General features: G+C 39.1%; 1 protein-coding gene across 8 annotated transcripts in view; it reads left to right on the top strand.

Moving 5' to 3' along the window:
• The window catches only part of TBC1D32 (TBC1 domain family member 32), a 210858-nt gene that overhangs the window by 67485 nt on the left and 128624 nt on the right, over nt 1-14749 (top strand). For 7 of the 8 annotated variants that reach the window (XR_012902654.2, XM_014577943.4, XM_075924062.2 and 4 more), the window contains 4 exons: nt 711-791; nt 1717-1918; nt 10777-10859; nt 13311-13449. Coding sequence is in view for 7 of the 8 variants with exons in the window: in XM_014577943.4 (XP_014433429.3) it covers nt 711-791; nt 1717-1918; nt 10777-10859; nt 13311-13449 (505 nt within the window). In the remaining variant the exon portion in view is untranslated. The remainder of the gene's footprint in view (nt 1-710; nt 792-1716; nt 1919-10776; nt 10860-13310; nt 13450-14749) is intronic. The other variant, XM_075924063.2, reaches the window with a different exon arrangement.

Genomic DNA, 14749 nt, shown 5'->3' with positions numbered 1-14749 from the left:
GCGCTCATGGCGGATATGCAATATACAGTATTTTTTAAGGACAAAGTCACCCTCTGACTACACACTGAATTTCTTCAAAAATGCACTTATCCTTTCACATCTGTGAACCTATCCATTTACCTACCTTCTTCCCTAAACTTTATGCAAATTCCTTGAATTAGCAGTGCACACATTAGATGTCCTTTTACTTGAACAGAGCCAAACCCTTAAAGAGTTCCCCAAACTCTTTATCTTCATTATGGAATGTTCCAGATGCATATTTATCTCTACCCAGAGACTTTCCAACTGGACTTCAGGTTGCATTTGCCTCTTTTATCAGTTACAGAATATTATGTCACCAACTTCTGTCAGAACTCACTTTGCCAGGTTCATATGAACTTCTGTGACATTCCTATGTAAAGTTCCCCTCCTGCATATTTGTAAGGCTGCCACTTGGGCTTCTGAACACACTCTTGCAAGACACTATGTGCTTATCCAAGGACCCCAACCAATTGATACTCATATGGGAAGAACTGTATTATCCACTGCATTCCTACAAGATCTGAAGTACCTACTTCCTTGAGAGGCACTGCTTTTAATCACCTGGAGTAGAGCATCAATAGTGACAGCTCTTTCAAAGAAGAGGAGGTTATCTGTATAGTAACTGACATTCTTTGAGATGAGTGCCCCTGTGGGTAGTCCACTACCCACTTTCCTCCCCTCTATTTCAGAGCTGGGGCGTCTCCTATTGAAGAGAGAACTGAGGAATCCAACTGTTCACATGCACTGTTGAGACACAACTGGTGCATGAGGTAGGTTCCCTGCAAGCCCAACTTGTATGAGTACTGGCGTAGAAAACTCTGAGCAAAGATACAGGGGCACAGGGACGCTCATCTCGAAGAATGTAATTTACTGCACAGGTGAGTAACCTTCTTTCCATCTTTTTCAACTCCCAGCTGGTTTTTTAACTTTGAATGATCTAGTCACTGAACTGAATTAGTAGCATAAATTGAAATGAAGTAAATAGTCTCTCTGGACCTGTAGCAGTTTGAGAAATCTGGTTCCATATGCTTAGCTAATAATTTCTACCAGTTCAGTCACTTTGCTTTCTTTAAAATTTCATCAGCAAATATATTACTTCAAGTATATGTGGGTGTATATATATGTATACAATAGAGATACCATTGTTTCATAGGGCATATATATTGTGTGTGTGTGTGTGTGTGTGTGTGTGTGTGTGTATGCATGTATGTATACGATTTAATTCTAATTATTTTAGTAGGTTATAGTAAATTCAATCCTTGGTATATTTAAGAAGAAAATATGTCTCTATATGTATCTCAAATAGCTTTGGGGTTTTATGCTTTTGGGTTACACTGAGAACTGATAATGTACTTTGGCAGCCCTCAGTTGTCCACATGATATTTTTTTTTGTCTTTTAAAATATCAATTTTTATCCAGCCTTATTTTAACTAGGTGGACAGAAGCTGTTCCACATTTGTTCTGTTTGGATCTATAGTACAAAGTACCCAGTGACTTTTATTTTCCTCTTGCTGAGGTTGGAACAATTTTTTTCTGCACCTAACTTAAAGGGCCATGAGTTCAACCCCGAGGACTGCCTTGTAGTGCTCTTATACTCGTACTGTAGAAATTGCATGAGCTAATCAATGTGGTTAATTTTATGCTGTTTATTAGTGACTACAAAACAATGTTTTAAAAGTGCTATTTTGTTTCTAGTCTTACAGCAGCTCATACAATTTTTCAATTCACAAAGAAACTCCTTGAGGAAAATATTTCTGTTTTGTCCGGAACTGAGATGTTGCCAGCCCTTAAAGGAGCTTTCATTTTTGTGTGTCGTCAGATGTATGGTACCTGTGAAGGTCTGCAGGTGCTTATTCCTTATGGTTTGCATGAATCCATTGCTGAGGCTTGGAAGAAGGTAACCATTTTATTGGAAACATAAGTGTTTTGTGAACAATCGAATATATCTTTGTTATTATATTACTGTTCAGATTAAATCCTTTATATTTAATTTACAGTGCAGTGGGGACATAGATATGGGCGACATGACCCTTTACTGTACAAGTCTTGTGCTCTAAAGATGAGTTATACCCCTGAGTCTATGCATCCAGATGCAGGCATGGCAGTATCTCATAGAGCTTGGGAGTTTTATGTCTTTAGGGCTACGTCTAGACTGCAAGCCTCTTTTGAAAGAGGCTTTTTCAAAAGATACTTTCGAAAAACCTCTTTTCAAAAGAGCGTCTAGACCAGTGTTTCTCAATCATTTTTTGCTCCTGGACCCTTCTGAGCCTCACTCATCATATGCCTGTCAGTTAAGTTTGGGTGGCCCCCTTAGAAACTTACGGTGGCCCCCTAACATTCCAGTTTTTTTCCATGTGGATCCCTAGGAGTAAGGTGTGGCCCCACTGGGGAGTCATATGGCCCACGTTGAGAACCACTGGTCTAACCTACAATCAGTACTTTTGAAAAAGCAAGCCGCTTTTTCAAAAGAGAGTACCCAGGCAGTCTGGATGCTCTCTTTTGAAAAAGCACAGTTTGCATTACATAGCGTCTTTTTTCGAAAGAGCACTTTCAAAAAAAGGCGTTCTTCCTCATAAAACGATGTTTTCTGTGGTCGAAAAAACTGCCGCGTTCTTCCGATTTACTTTCAAAAGAACACTGCAGCAGTCTAGATGCAGGGGAAGTTTTTTCAAAAAAAGGCCACTTTTTTCGAAAAAACCCTGTAGTCTAGAAACACTCTGGGTTACACTGTGAACTTCTAAAAACTGATAATGTATTTTGGCAGCCCTCAGTTGTCCACATGTTATTTATTTTTGGCGATTGTCCATAAGACAAGCTACAATGGGGTTGTGACCTCCTGCAGGTCAGTGCTCATCATATATCAAAGGAAGACTTCATGGTATCATTTTCCATTCCTGATCTTTTTTAATTTTCACTCTTGATTCCAGGTCTTGTAAAAATCAATCAAACAAAAACTTTAGTCCTTTTAAAAAATGAATTTTACTATGAGGTAGGGGAGAAGACACACAAAAATGGAATTTCAGAGAGTGAAATTTATTGTTTAGATCCAATTGAAATACCCTAACACTTGCACCTACAAGGCCTATAAAAGGAAGCTCTTCTCTTTTGTATCAGAGCAAGCCTGTCCTAGTGAGCTCTTCTCCTGCAACTTTAATAGCTATGTGGATTTTCGTTTACAATATACTTAGTGAATAAACAATTTTGGGATCCCACTTAATTCACTAATATTTTCAGTGCTCAGATAGACTAGTCATGCACTCATGTGCAACATATTGTGAGCTTTGCATAATCATTGTGAAAAAAAATTGTTGCATATTCCTAGACTGAAGTAGTCAAACAATTCATAACTTTGTCAAATCAAAACATTATTTAAGCGGATGACGATTTTCATGCCAAATTTCATTTTTTCCCTAAAGCACTTTGAGGCTAGAGTTCATTTCAAGTAAGTCATTAACATATTTCAGTTGGGAAAGTGATTGAATTTTTTTTCTCCTTATACTTAAAAATGAAAGGAATATTTTGTCTCAAATGCTCCCAAAATATTTGCTTACAGACAGCGTCTCAGCCCTCAAAATAAAATGGCTTATAAAGGTTAAGTTTTCAGAAAGAAATGAGACTGAAGACGTGAGTAAGGCAGGAGTTAGCATAAAATAGCTATGGCTTCCACTGCAATACTGTGTATATAGCCTATGATTAATATGTGTGGGTATACAACATTATACTTTAAAATAATATAAACAATCACAAAACCAAATTTAAGCCATTATTTATAGTTATATAAAGTCTGAATAAGAGATACTTTGAAGCATCAGTTTATTTTGGATATTTCTTATCTCTGTTGCACATTGGTACTGCAGTGAAGGGCAAAGGCTAATTATTAAAATTAGTAAAAATAAAATAGGTAATTACCAAAATCTCAATTTTATAATGATAAATTAGATTTCTAATTGTACATGATATTAAAGCTAGATCAGTCTAGAATTCTAGTAAATTAAGTGAATTAAATTGCACAATACATGTAAACAATGCAACTCAAGAAGTTGTCTATCATAGAATCATAGAATAATAGGACTGGAAGGGACCTCGAGAGGTCATCAAGTCCAGCCCCCCACCCTCAAGGCAGGACCAAGCTCCGTCTACACCATCCCTGACAGATGTCTGTCTAACCTGTTCTTAAATATCTCCAGAGAGGGAGATTCCACCACCTCCCTTGGCAATTTATTCCAATATTTGACCACCCTGACAGTTAGGAATTTTTTCCTAATGTCCAATCTAAACCTCCCCTGCTACACTTTAAGCCCATTACTCCTTGTCCTGTCCTCAGAAACCAAGAGGAACAAATTTTCTCCTTCCTCCTTGTGACATCCTTTTAGGTATTTGAAAACCGCTATCATGTCCCCCCTTAATCTTCTTTTTTCCAAACTAAACAAGCCCAGTTCATGAAGCCTGGCTTCATAGGTCATGTTCTCTAAACCTTTAATCATTCTTGTCGCTCTTCTCTGTACCCTTTCCAATTTCTCCACATCTTTCTTGAAATGTGGTGCCCAGAACTGGACACAGTATTCCAGCTGAGGCCTAACTAGTGCAGAGTAGAGCGGCAGAATGACTTCACGAGTTTTGCTTACAACACACCTGTTGATACAACCTAGAAACATATTTGCTTTTTTTGCAACAGCATCACACTGTTGATTCATATTCAACTTGTGGTCCACTATGACCCCTAGATCCGTTTCCACCATGCTCCTTCCTAGACAGTTGCTTCCCATCTTGTATGTATGGAACTGATTGTTCCTTCCTAAGTGGAGCACTTTGCATTTCTCTTTATTAAACCTCATCCTGTTTACCTCTGACCATTTCTTTAACTTGCTAAGGTCATTTTGAATTATGTCCCTATCCTCCAAAGAAGTTGCAACCCCACCCAGTTTGGTATCATCTGCAAACTTAATAAGCGTACTCTCTATCCCAATATCTACATCATTGATGAAGATATTGAACAGTACGGGTCCCAAAACAGACCCTTGCGGAACTCCACTTGTTATCCCTTTCCAGCAGGATTTAGCACCGTTAACAACAACTCTCTGACTACGGTTATCCAGCCAATTATACACCCACCTTGTCGTGGCCCTATCCAAGTTATATTTGCCTAGTTTTATCAAGAAGAATATCATGCGAGACCGTATCAAATGCCTTACTAAAGTCTAGGTATATGACATCCACCGCTTCTCCCTTATCCACAAGGCTCAAAGAAAGCTATCAGATTAGTTTGGCATGACTTGTTCTTCACAAACCCATGCTGGCTATTCCCTATCACTTTATTACCTTCCAAGTGTTTGCATATGATTTCCTTAATTACCTGCTCTATTATCTTCCCTGGGACAGACGTTAAACTGACCGGTCTGTAGTTTCCTGGGTTGTCTATCTTTGTGATGAGGATTATTTTCAGTCTAACTTTAAAAACTGTATAACTTATTTTATTAAATTTTTATGGCATATGAAATCTTATAAGCTTTTGATGGGCATTTCCAATTACCTGCTGTGATGAAGTGCTACAAGTGATATAGCTAGGCTTGCATACACACCTCTAGGCACATTGAATTCTTTTGTCATAGTACAGACCATCATTTGGGCACAAAACTTAAATTTGACATACAGAAGATGAACATGAAGAATAGTGAGAATGAAAAATCTATCAAACATATCACTATGGTACAGCTGCTATTTTTGTATCCTGCTTCAGAGGGCAAGTTGAGACTATAGCATGAACATGTCCATCAATAATCTAAATAAGATAGTAAAGGAAATTGAGTTCTCAGCTCCACCATGGCCCCTAAGGTTGTTTACCAAATGCATGGCAGTCATCGTCACTTTTCTGTGCAAGAAGCAGGTTCAGGTTTACCCGTATCTAAACGAAGGGCTCATAAGAGGATCCTCCGCTATCCAGGTGCTGGATAACATATCCCTAGTCAGGGATGTATTTCTCCAGCTAGGTCTCATTTTGAACGAGGCCAAGTCCACCCTAGTTCCCACTCAAAGGATAGAGTTGGGGGAGGGAGGGGAGGCTGTCAACACTACAACAGCCATGGCCTCCCTGCCTACAACCCATTTCCTAGCAATAAAAGAGGCTGTTCTGAGGCTCTGTCTGTCCCCCGTCAACACAGCCTGGAGTTGTACAAGGCTGCTAGCCTTTGTGGCAGCGGGCACATATGTGGTGTGGCACATCAATCTCAGGCTTTGCCCGCTTCAGCTTTCGTTGGTGCAAGTTCACAAGTTCCAGCCCATGGACATGGTGGTAACTGAGGTCCCTTGACTGGTGGTTGCAGGAGGAGGTGATTTGCAGCAGAATGCCATTTAGCAGCCCTTTCCCATTGATTTGGTTGGTGATGGATGCCTCTGACATGGGATGGGAAGCCCACCTTGGGGGCCTACGGACTCAAGTTATGTGGTCCCCCACAGACCTTTCCCCGCATATCAGCATTAGGGAGTTGAGGGCTATTTGCCTTGCTTGCCATGCTTTCCTTCCACATTTTTGAAATAGGTGCATTTCAATCCAGACAGACAACACGGCAACAATGTTTTATATAAACAGGGTGAAGCTCACGCCCGTCCCCTGTTCTGGGAAGCTTTCCTCCTGTGGGAATTCTGCATCACCCATGCCATTCACCCTGTAGTCTCCTACCTTCCTGGGTTGCAGAATGTGCTGGCAGATCAACTCAGCAGGTCCTTTGAGATGCTCAAATTGTCTCTCAGGGTATGTCTAGACTGCATCCCTCTGCTGACAGAGGGATGCAGATTAGGCAGGTCGACATTGCAATTGAGGCAGGGATTTAAATATCTCGTGCCTAATTTGCATAAAAATGGCCACCACATTTTGCTGATTCTGCACTTTGTCGGCAAAAAGCAGCAGTCTAGAGGAAGGTCTGTTGAGAGAGAAAGCCTTTTTCGACAGCTCCCTTATGCCTCCTGGAAGGGGTGGCAAGATGGCAGGGGATTATATGTGTGCATATGCAAGTGCCACTCTAGGGAGCTCCCTGACAGGTACCACTGAAGGAAAACACTCCCAATGGCCTGTGCATGCAGCATGCACACACATATATGGAATGGACATGAGCAATACATCCTGAAGAACAACAATTACAAGAGGTAAGTAACCATTTTATCTGTGCAGCGTTCTGGCAGGTGCTAAAAATGGGACAATTGGAGAATTCCATTACCAGCCTCTAAAATAATAACTGTAAAAATAGTTTGAAAACATAACCCACATATTTTCAAACTATTTTTAGAGTTTTTATTTTAACTCCCCATGACACAGCTTTTTCTTGATACTTAATATTTGAGCTCACCCTTGCAGCACCTATAAATCTGTGACCTTTTTGTACTTTCAAATATTTTGATCATAGTATCTCTTTCCCAATGAATGGACATACTTGCTGTAGTAACTGATCCATAACTCTTTTAGCACTTCACTTCTGAACATAAGCACTTTCCAGTAAGACAGCTAAGGAACTGTTTCACTCTGCAAGCAAAGCCACTAAAATGTGCTTATCATCAAGTGCATGGCAGTAATAGAATTCTGGGGCAGATGCTGGCATGACGAAAAAGAAGATAAAAGTAGAGTTCACAGAGCCAGAAAATGCTAACAGCTTACTTCGTAATTATATGGATCTATCTGATCATATGCATGTTTATAATATAACTTCATTATGCTAACTGAAATTATGCATCTGAAATTACATAATCTATAATATCCACTATCAGTTTATTAAGGAGTTTGATATTCCTATCCTTACTTAAAACCTAAAAATCTTAAATCATTTATCTTAAATGAAAAAAAATAATTTTTCAGATAACTTTTATATTAGCATCCATATCAAATGTTTTGACTGTTTTTCTGACTATTAATAGGGTTGTTTGGTATATTTATTTGTGTATTGATTATTCAGAAGATGCTTCTTTCTTCAGATCAGATCAAAGCTAATATGCAGTAAAGACCCCCGTATCCTATAGTTGAGAGCACTGAACTCTATAGATACAAAAAAGAACTTTGTTCCATTTATGTGAAATTTTATAATAACATTTTATAATAAAACAGTTACCTACAACATTTCAGAAAGTTTGTATTTTTCCTCAGAGTTTTAAAAATATATTATGTGCAATTCTTTCTATACCACGTAAAAGATGGAAATAGAATTACATTTTTTTCAATTTTTTTCAAGATTGTATTGTTGTGCTAATAAAAAAGTGATACAGAACATGTGATACAGAACTTACAAACTTAATATTCACATTTCTGATAAACCTGCCACAGTATTTTACAACTGGACAGATAGCTGTTTATTAGTGTAATTGAATTACTTTGATTCATAACTCTGGCATAGTATCCCAGGACATTTTGTATATTAGTGTTTATTTTGGTGCGTATTAATTTTGTTTTACTTTGAATACTGTAGCGTTAAGTATTTTTTCTGACACTGAATTTCCTTACTCAACATAAGAGGGTACTAATAAAATCTCAGCACAGTGACAATCATCATATTTTGATTTATAAGTGGCATTATCAAAGGAAATCACAGGAGTTTTTTTTAGAACCCCAAAGAAAGCACGAAGGAAAAAAATGCACCAAAATATTTACTAAACATAAAAAAAGGCCTCATTGGAAAGTCAAAGGTTATTTGGAGATCCGGGCCTTATTTGCATTTTAGGGTCAATTGTGGCAAAAAAGTTTTGGGAAAAAATCATAAAATATTAGGCCTAACTGGAAATGTGTGACTAAGAGTACAGGATATCATATCCAAATAATGTTAAATGAGTTGAAGTTGAAATGGTGATTGGAGTGGCACAGTTTGGGTGAATTGCTCCTTTGCTTGCCATGGTCAAGAAAGAGCTAACTACAGGTTGGACCTCTCTCGTCCTGCACTCTTTGGATATGAGCAGTCCTGAACAAGGGAATTTGCTGGACCAGAAGAGGTCCCCTGCTACCAGTCCCCCAGCCCACCACCTCTCCCTATTGCCCACCTCAGCCCTTTCCCCCCCGTAGAACTGTCATGCTGCTGCAGCCCCGGCAGCCCGAACTGCAGTGTCCCCAGTAGGAATGTTTAGTTTAATCAACTCATCGACTAGTCAATGGAATTTCCATTGACTAGTCAATTAGTCCATATTCTGGGGAACTGCAGTGGGGTTAGCTCCCGGCCCTGAGAGCTAACCCTTCTGTGTCTCTGTCTTTTAACTGTATTAAGAGCTGGCAGGCTTTTAATACATTTAAAAGGCTGAAGTGCAGTGGGGGGACCCGGCATGGGCTGGGAATCAGCTGTCCGAGCTCGCTCTGGGTCCCCGCTGCTACACTTCTGCTTTTTAAATGTATTAAGAGGCGGCAGGCTCCCAGCTCGTGCCCGGTCCCACTACTCCTCTGCCTCTCCTGCCCTCCCCAGAGGAGACAGTGCTGGGGAGAACTGCTCCCCCCCCTTGCTACCTCTTGATAGAGGCAGGGGGTGGGAGAAGAGAAAAGTCGAGGGACTAGTAGCTTATATCCCTAGTCCCCAGCCCCGCTACTAGGGCTGCTGTATCCCTGGCCTCTACTATCAGGGTTGCGGTGGCTGCTGCAGCTCCAGTCCCTGCTCTGCTACTGGGGCTCTGGCCCTGGGCCCAGTCCTGCCAGGCTGTGAGCTGCCAGCCCTCTTGCCACTGGGGCTCCCAGCCAGGGTCCCCGGTCCAGGTACATCCGTGGTCCTGCCAGACTTTGGGAGTTGCTGGACTAGAGAGTCCTGGTTTTGGGAGGTCCAACCTGTAGGAAATTTCTAGAGTTAATAAGAACATGAGAACAGACATATTTGGTCAGACAAAAGGTCCATCTAGCCCATTATCCTGTCTGCTGACAGTGGCCTATACCAGATGCCCCAGAAGGAGGGATCACAACAGGTAATCCTCATGTGATCCCTCCCCTATCACCCACCTCCAGAGAAACAGAGGTTAGGGATACCATTTCTACCTATCCTGGCTCATAATGGCTAAGGTAGTGACTTGGGCTTCCATCAACCACCAAAAATTCCACAAAAGCTTGTGAAGTTCTGCTAGGCTCACACTAAGGAGCTGAGATCGAGGAGTGAGAATCCTACTAGAACGGCATACTTAGAGAAGCAGAATTAAAGTGTCATTCCCCACTAAAGTAACACATACTACAGTGTGCAGATTTTGTTTATGTTGTTACTATCATTTAAAAATAGTTTGAGTGAAAAGAAATGAATAAAGGTTCAGAATAAAAATATATTTTACTAACAGAAATTATAGTGCCACTTTGAAATATATTCCCATTAAAACATATTCTATATTTATTTCAACTAATCTGTTTTATGTAATTGAAGCACTTGTGCGGCTCAATTACTATAGTAGCTGAGTGTTTCAGAATCTTTAATACCTTTATCCTCAATATACCCCTGTGAAGTAGGGAACTGCTTGTTATCCTATTTACATGTGAGACTCTGTGACTACAGAAACTAAGGGTCAGATTTGTAAAAGTATTTAGACACTTAAAGTTGCAGATAGAAGCCTAAATACCTTTTAAAAATCTGTCGTTAAGTGCCTTATATAAGACATGGGAAGCCTGTTGACCTAGCAGGGAATTGAATTCACCTCTCCCAAGTACCAGACTAATGCCCTCTTTACTATACTTCCACCCCTTTTGCTATTGATAGTCAGAACTTCTAAGAAGTGCTGTCAGTTAAAATTAGGTAAATAATAATTTTTTTTTTTTAAATTTCATAGGCTAGTGTGCTTTCAGAAAGAATTCCTACTCCTGTACCTGGGACAGATTCCATTTCATCAGGAAATCAAGAGCCACAAAACATGTAAGTACTGCTCCATCTGTTCATATTTGGGTAAAATACACTAATACACCACAGCTCAGGTTTGTTGACTTTCAGGACAGCTATTAGGTGCATAAGTTTTCTTAGGGTATGTCAACACTAGCTCGTTAATTCGAGCTAGGTAGGCAAACGAGGAGACCGGAGTTGCAAATGAAGCCTGGGATTTAAATATCCCGGGCTTTATTTGCATGTTCCCGTCCGGTCGCCATTTTGAAATTTCATTAACCTGAACGTTAATTCGAAGTAAGTCCTTAGTTCGAATTAACTGTTACTCCTCATTCTATGAGGAAATGGCGACCGGACAAGAACATGCAAATAAGCGCGGGATATTTAAATCCCGGGCTTCATTTGCAACTCTGGTCTCCTCATTTGCCTACCTAGTTCGAATTAACGAGCTAGCGTAGACATACCCTTAAGCTTTTACTAGGAGCAGGCTGGTAGCTAGAAGTCAGTACAGGTCTTGAGTGTCAGTTTCTCATTTTAGACCTTCCTAGCAAATTATGAGATGACTCATAATTTGCTATCTGTGTGGATCAAAATTTATCTGGGAAAATATTAATTAGAAGTTGTAAAACAAAATAGTTGACACAATTCTTTTTTTGCTGAATGCCATCAATGCTTTAGAACATCACATTGTGAGATTACTGGTTGAAAGCCACTCTCATAGTGAAAGAAAAGACATCTCTATTTTGATGTTAATACTGACTTCATTTCCCGAGTAGCTTTTTGCATGTTCAGATTTACATGGTGAGAAATATGTGAACTCCATGCTGCATATGAATGTGGGATGTAAAAAACATGTTATTAAAGACTGTTGATAGATTTATATGTGCCGTTTTCTCTTTTTTTTACTTCCTGTGGGTCATTTCCAAAAGCTTCAATATCTAATTTGTATAGGGATTAAAACAATATTTGTTAGTTTATTTTTTCCCATTTTGTAAAGTGACTGTAGTGACTTTAAATCATTGTTGAATATGAAAAGCCTATAGATAGTGCTCGGCTGGAGATGGCTGCCAATAGTCAATTCCAGTGAACTATAAACAACAATCCCATCCCAACTGCTGAATTTGATAGTTTTTTATAGGATAAAATCCTCCAAGAAATTATTTTTTAGATTAAGCATTTGTTTTCCACTAAATAAAAAATTACTTCAAGTTTTTAGGTACAGTGGCTGACGTTTTAAGTGGTGTTTAACCATTCTTAGAAGGGTGGTTTCTGCTTATACCTTTCACTGCTGCTGGTGGGAATCAAACATCCACCAAGCGATCTTAGACCCAGAAATTAAAGTCCATGTGTTCTGGAAACTAGGATTAAAAAGTGAATCCAGTGATGAGATGGTATCTGGTGAGAGATAATTTCAATGCTGGGATTCTCTTTCTTGCTTCGAGGGTGTTTTGGGTGTGTTTAATAGTAATCTTTTCCCTGGTTATACCCTACCCATTAATACATATAAAATGTTTCTCACTGAACACCTGAAAAATATAATAGTTTGGAAAGAAAGCACATAGGCTTACTGAGCCCACATGTGGATTATTATTGTAAATAACAGCACCTCATTTCATAAATGTCATGCCCATTTTCTAGCATCGTGTCATGTATGATATAACACCTACAAAGAGTTTTACTAATATTTTGCGGTTATATAATACTTTTTATCTCTCACTCTCAAAATGCTATACTGAGCTGAGAAAGCAATCTTATTCCCACTTTACAGCTGGGGAAATTGAGAAATTAAATAAGTCACCTGCAGAATCAGGAATTAGAGCCTAAGACTTCTGGCTCCTGGTTGTGTTTTTTAAAGACTGGAACATGCTGTCTCTTTATGTGATGTTATTTCTACATTGCCACCCTAGTTCGAACTAAGGTGGCTAATGTAGGCATTCGAACTTGCAAATGAAGCCTGGTATTAAATATCCCGAGCTTTATTTGCATGTTCCCGAGCGCCGCCATTTTTAAATGCCCTGTAGTTTGAACTACCTGCCCGTGGCTACACGTGGCATGGACTAGATAGTTCGAATTAGGAGCTTTAATTCGAACTACCTAGTCCGTGACGCATGTAGCCGCATGCAGGTAGTTCGAACTACGGGGCATTTAAAAATGGTGGCACCTGGGAACATGCAAATAAAGCTCGGGATATTTAAATCCCGGGCTTCATTTGCAAGTTCCAATGCCTACATTAGCCTCCCTAGTTCGAACTAGGGTGGCAGTGTAGACATACCCCTGAGATCTTTTCTGTGATCTTCAATTTGGTTCCAGTAATTATATACAGTGCTGTTTTTCGTACATAGCTTAAACCCCAAGAAGTAGTTGCTCTTGCTACCATCTACGTAGGTGAAATGTAGATTTTTAAAAACTGAATAGTTTATATTTTCTCTTGCTCTTCATAGCTTTTAAAAATATTTTTAATTTGTTTTCTTTTTCTATCATTTTCAGTATGGTATGGGAAGAGACTTTATTAGATGATTTATTACATTTTGCTGCTACTCCAAAAGGACTACTACTACTTCAGAATACAGGAACCCTCAATGAATGTGTAACTTTTATGTTCAGCAAATTCTCAAAAAAAATTCAGGTAGGCATGTCAGTATCTAGTACAATCACTTTTTAATTAAGGTATTTAGAAGGGAAGCCCATAAACAATTGTTTGCCTATTACTTTATTGGAAGAGTTAAGTTAAAAGGTAATCCAACATTCTAAATGTGTGGTAGATTGATTTTATTTCAGTTGTTTCTCTGCAGAATGTCAACATTAATGTCAGATATTGTCACTGTTATTTTTCAGCTCAAAATGTTAAGCAAAAGGTTGCTGTTTTATACTAAGTTGAATTTTGGGTCCTAGTTAATCCTTAGTTGGACCAGTGCACAGTGATGTATATACATTCAAATGTATGTGTGTCAATTGCTAGTAAAATGACGAGATCTATCATAGCAGACATCAAATTACATAGGAAATTATAAAAACAACAAGGAGCCTGATGGCACTTTAAAGACTAGCAAATATATTAGGGCACTAGGCCATAAGCTTTTGTGAGCTACAACTTATTTCCTCAGATGCTGAAGAGAAAAGAAGAAAAAAGGAAGGGACACAGACAGGGGAGTATGACATCAGTGCTAATTAAATCAGAGTTGGGTGTGGCTCATCACCAGAAGTGATTAGAACAGGGAAGTACCTGGATGGGAAATTACTTATAGTAATGTGAGAACCATTCCATGTGTTTATTTAAACCTTGTTTCAAGGTGTCAAATTTGCATATGAATGATAGCTCAGCAGTTATGGTTGCAGTCTGGTTTTGAAGGTTTTTGCTAAAATTGGCAATTTGAGAATCCAAAACTGTGTCCAGGGAGGTTAAAGTGCTACCCCACTTGTTTTTGCATGTTGCCATTCCTAACGTCTAATTTGTGTCCATTTATTCTGTTGTATAGAGAGAGTCTGGTTTGTCTGATGTACATGGCAGAGGGAAATTGTTGGCACATAAAGACATATATTACATTAGTAGATGTGCATGTGAATGAGCTTTTTGATGGCATGATTACGTCCTGTGATGGTGTCACTAGGTTATGAGTGGGCAGACTTGACAGTGAGATTTGTTGCTGGGATAAGTTCTGCGATTAGTGTTTCTGCTGTGGTGTATGAAGTTGCTGGTTGATTGGGAATTATGCATTCAATTATGGAGGCAAAACATGGTATCATATAGAAATTTAAAAGGTTTTGCGGTCCCCTCCTCTGAATCAGTGGGTGTAAAGGATTTGGGAGATTACAGAATTAAAAGGTTGTTATCTTGTGCAGAAGCTGCACATGCTGTATGTTATGCTATTTATACTTCGAAATCATAAAGGAAGAAATTCCTTTACTTGCTAAACAAACATGCTTGT

This window comes from Pelodiscus sinensis, chromosome 3, assembly GCF_052426305.1.
Source record: "Pelodiscus sinensis isolate ZL-2025 chromosome 3, ASM5242630v1, whole genome shotgun sequence".
NCBI lineage: Eukaryota > Metazoa > Chordata > Testudines > Trionychidae > Pelodiscus > Pelodiscus sinensis.
The sequence above is the reverse complement of the archived record's forward strand: the minus strand, read 5'-3'. Positions and strand labels throughout refer to the sequence as shown.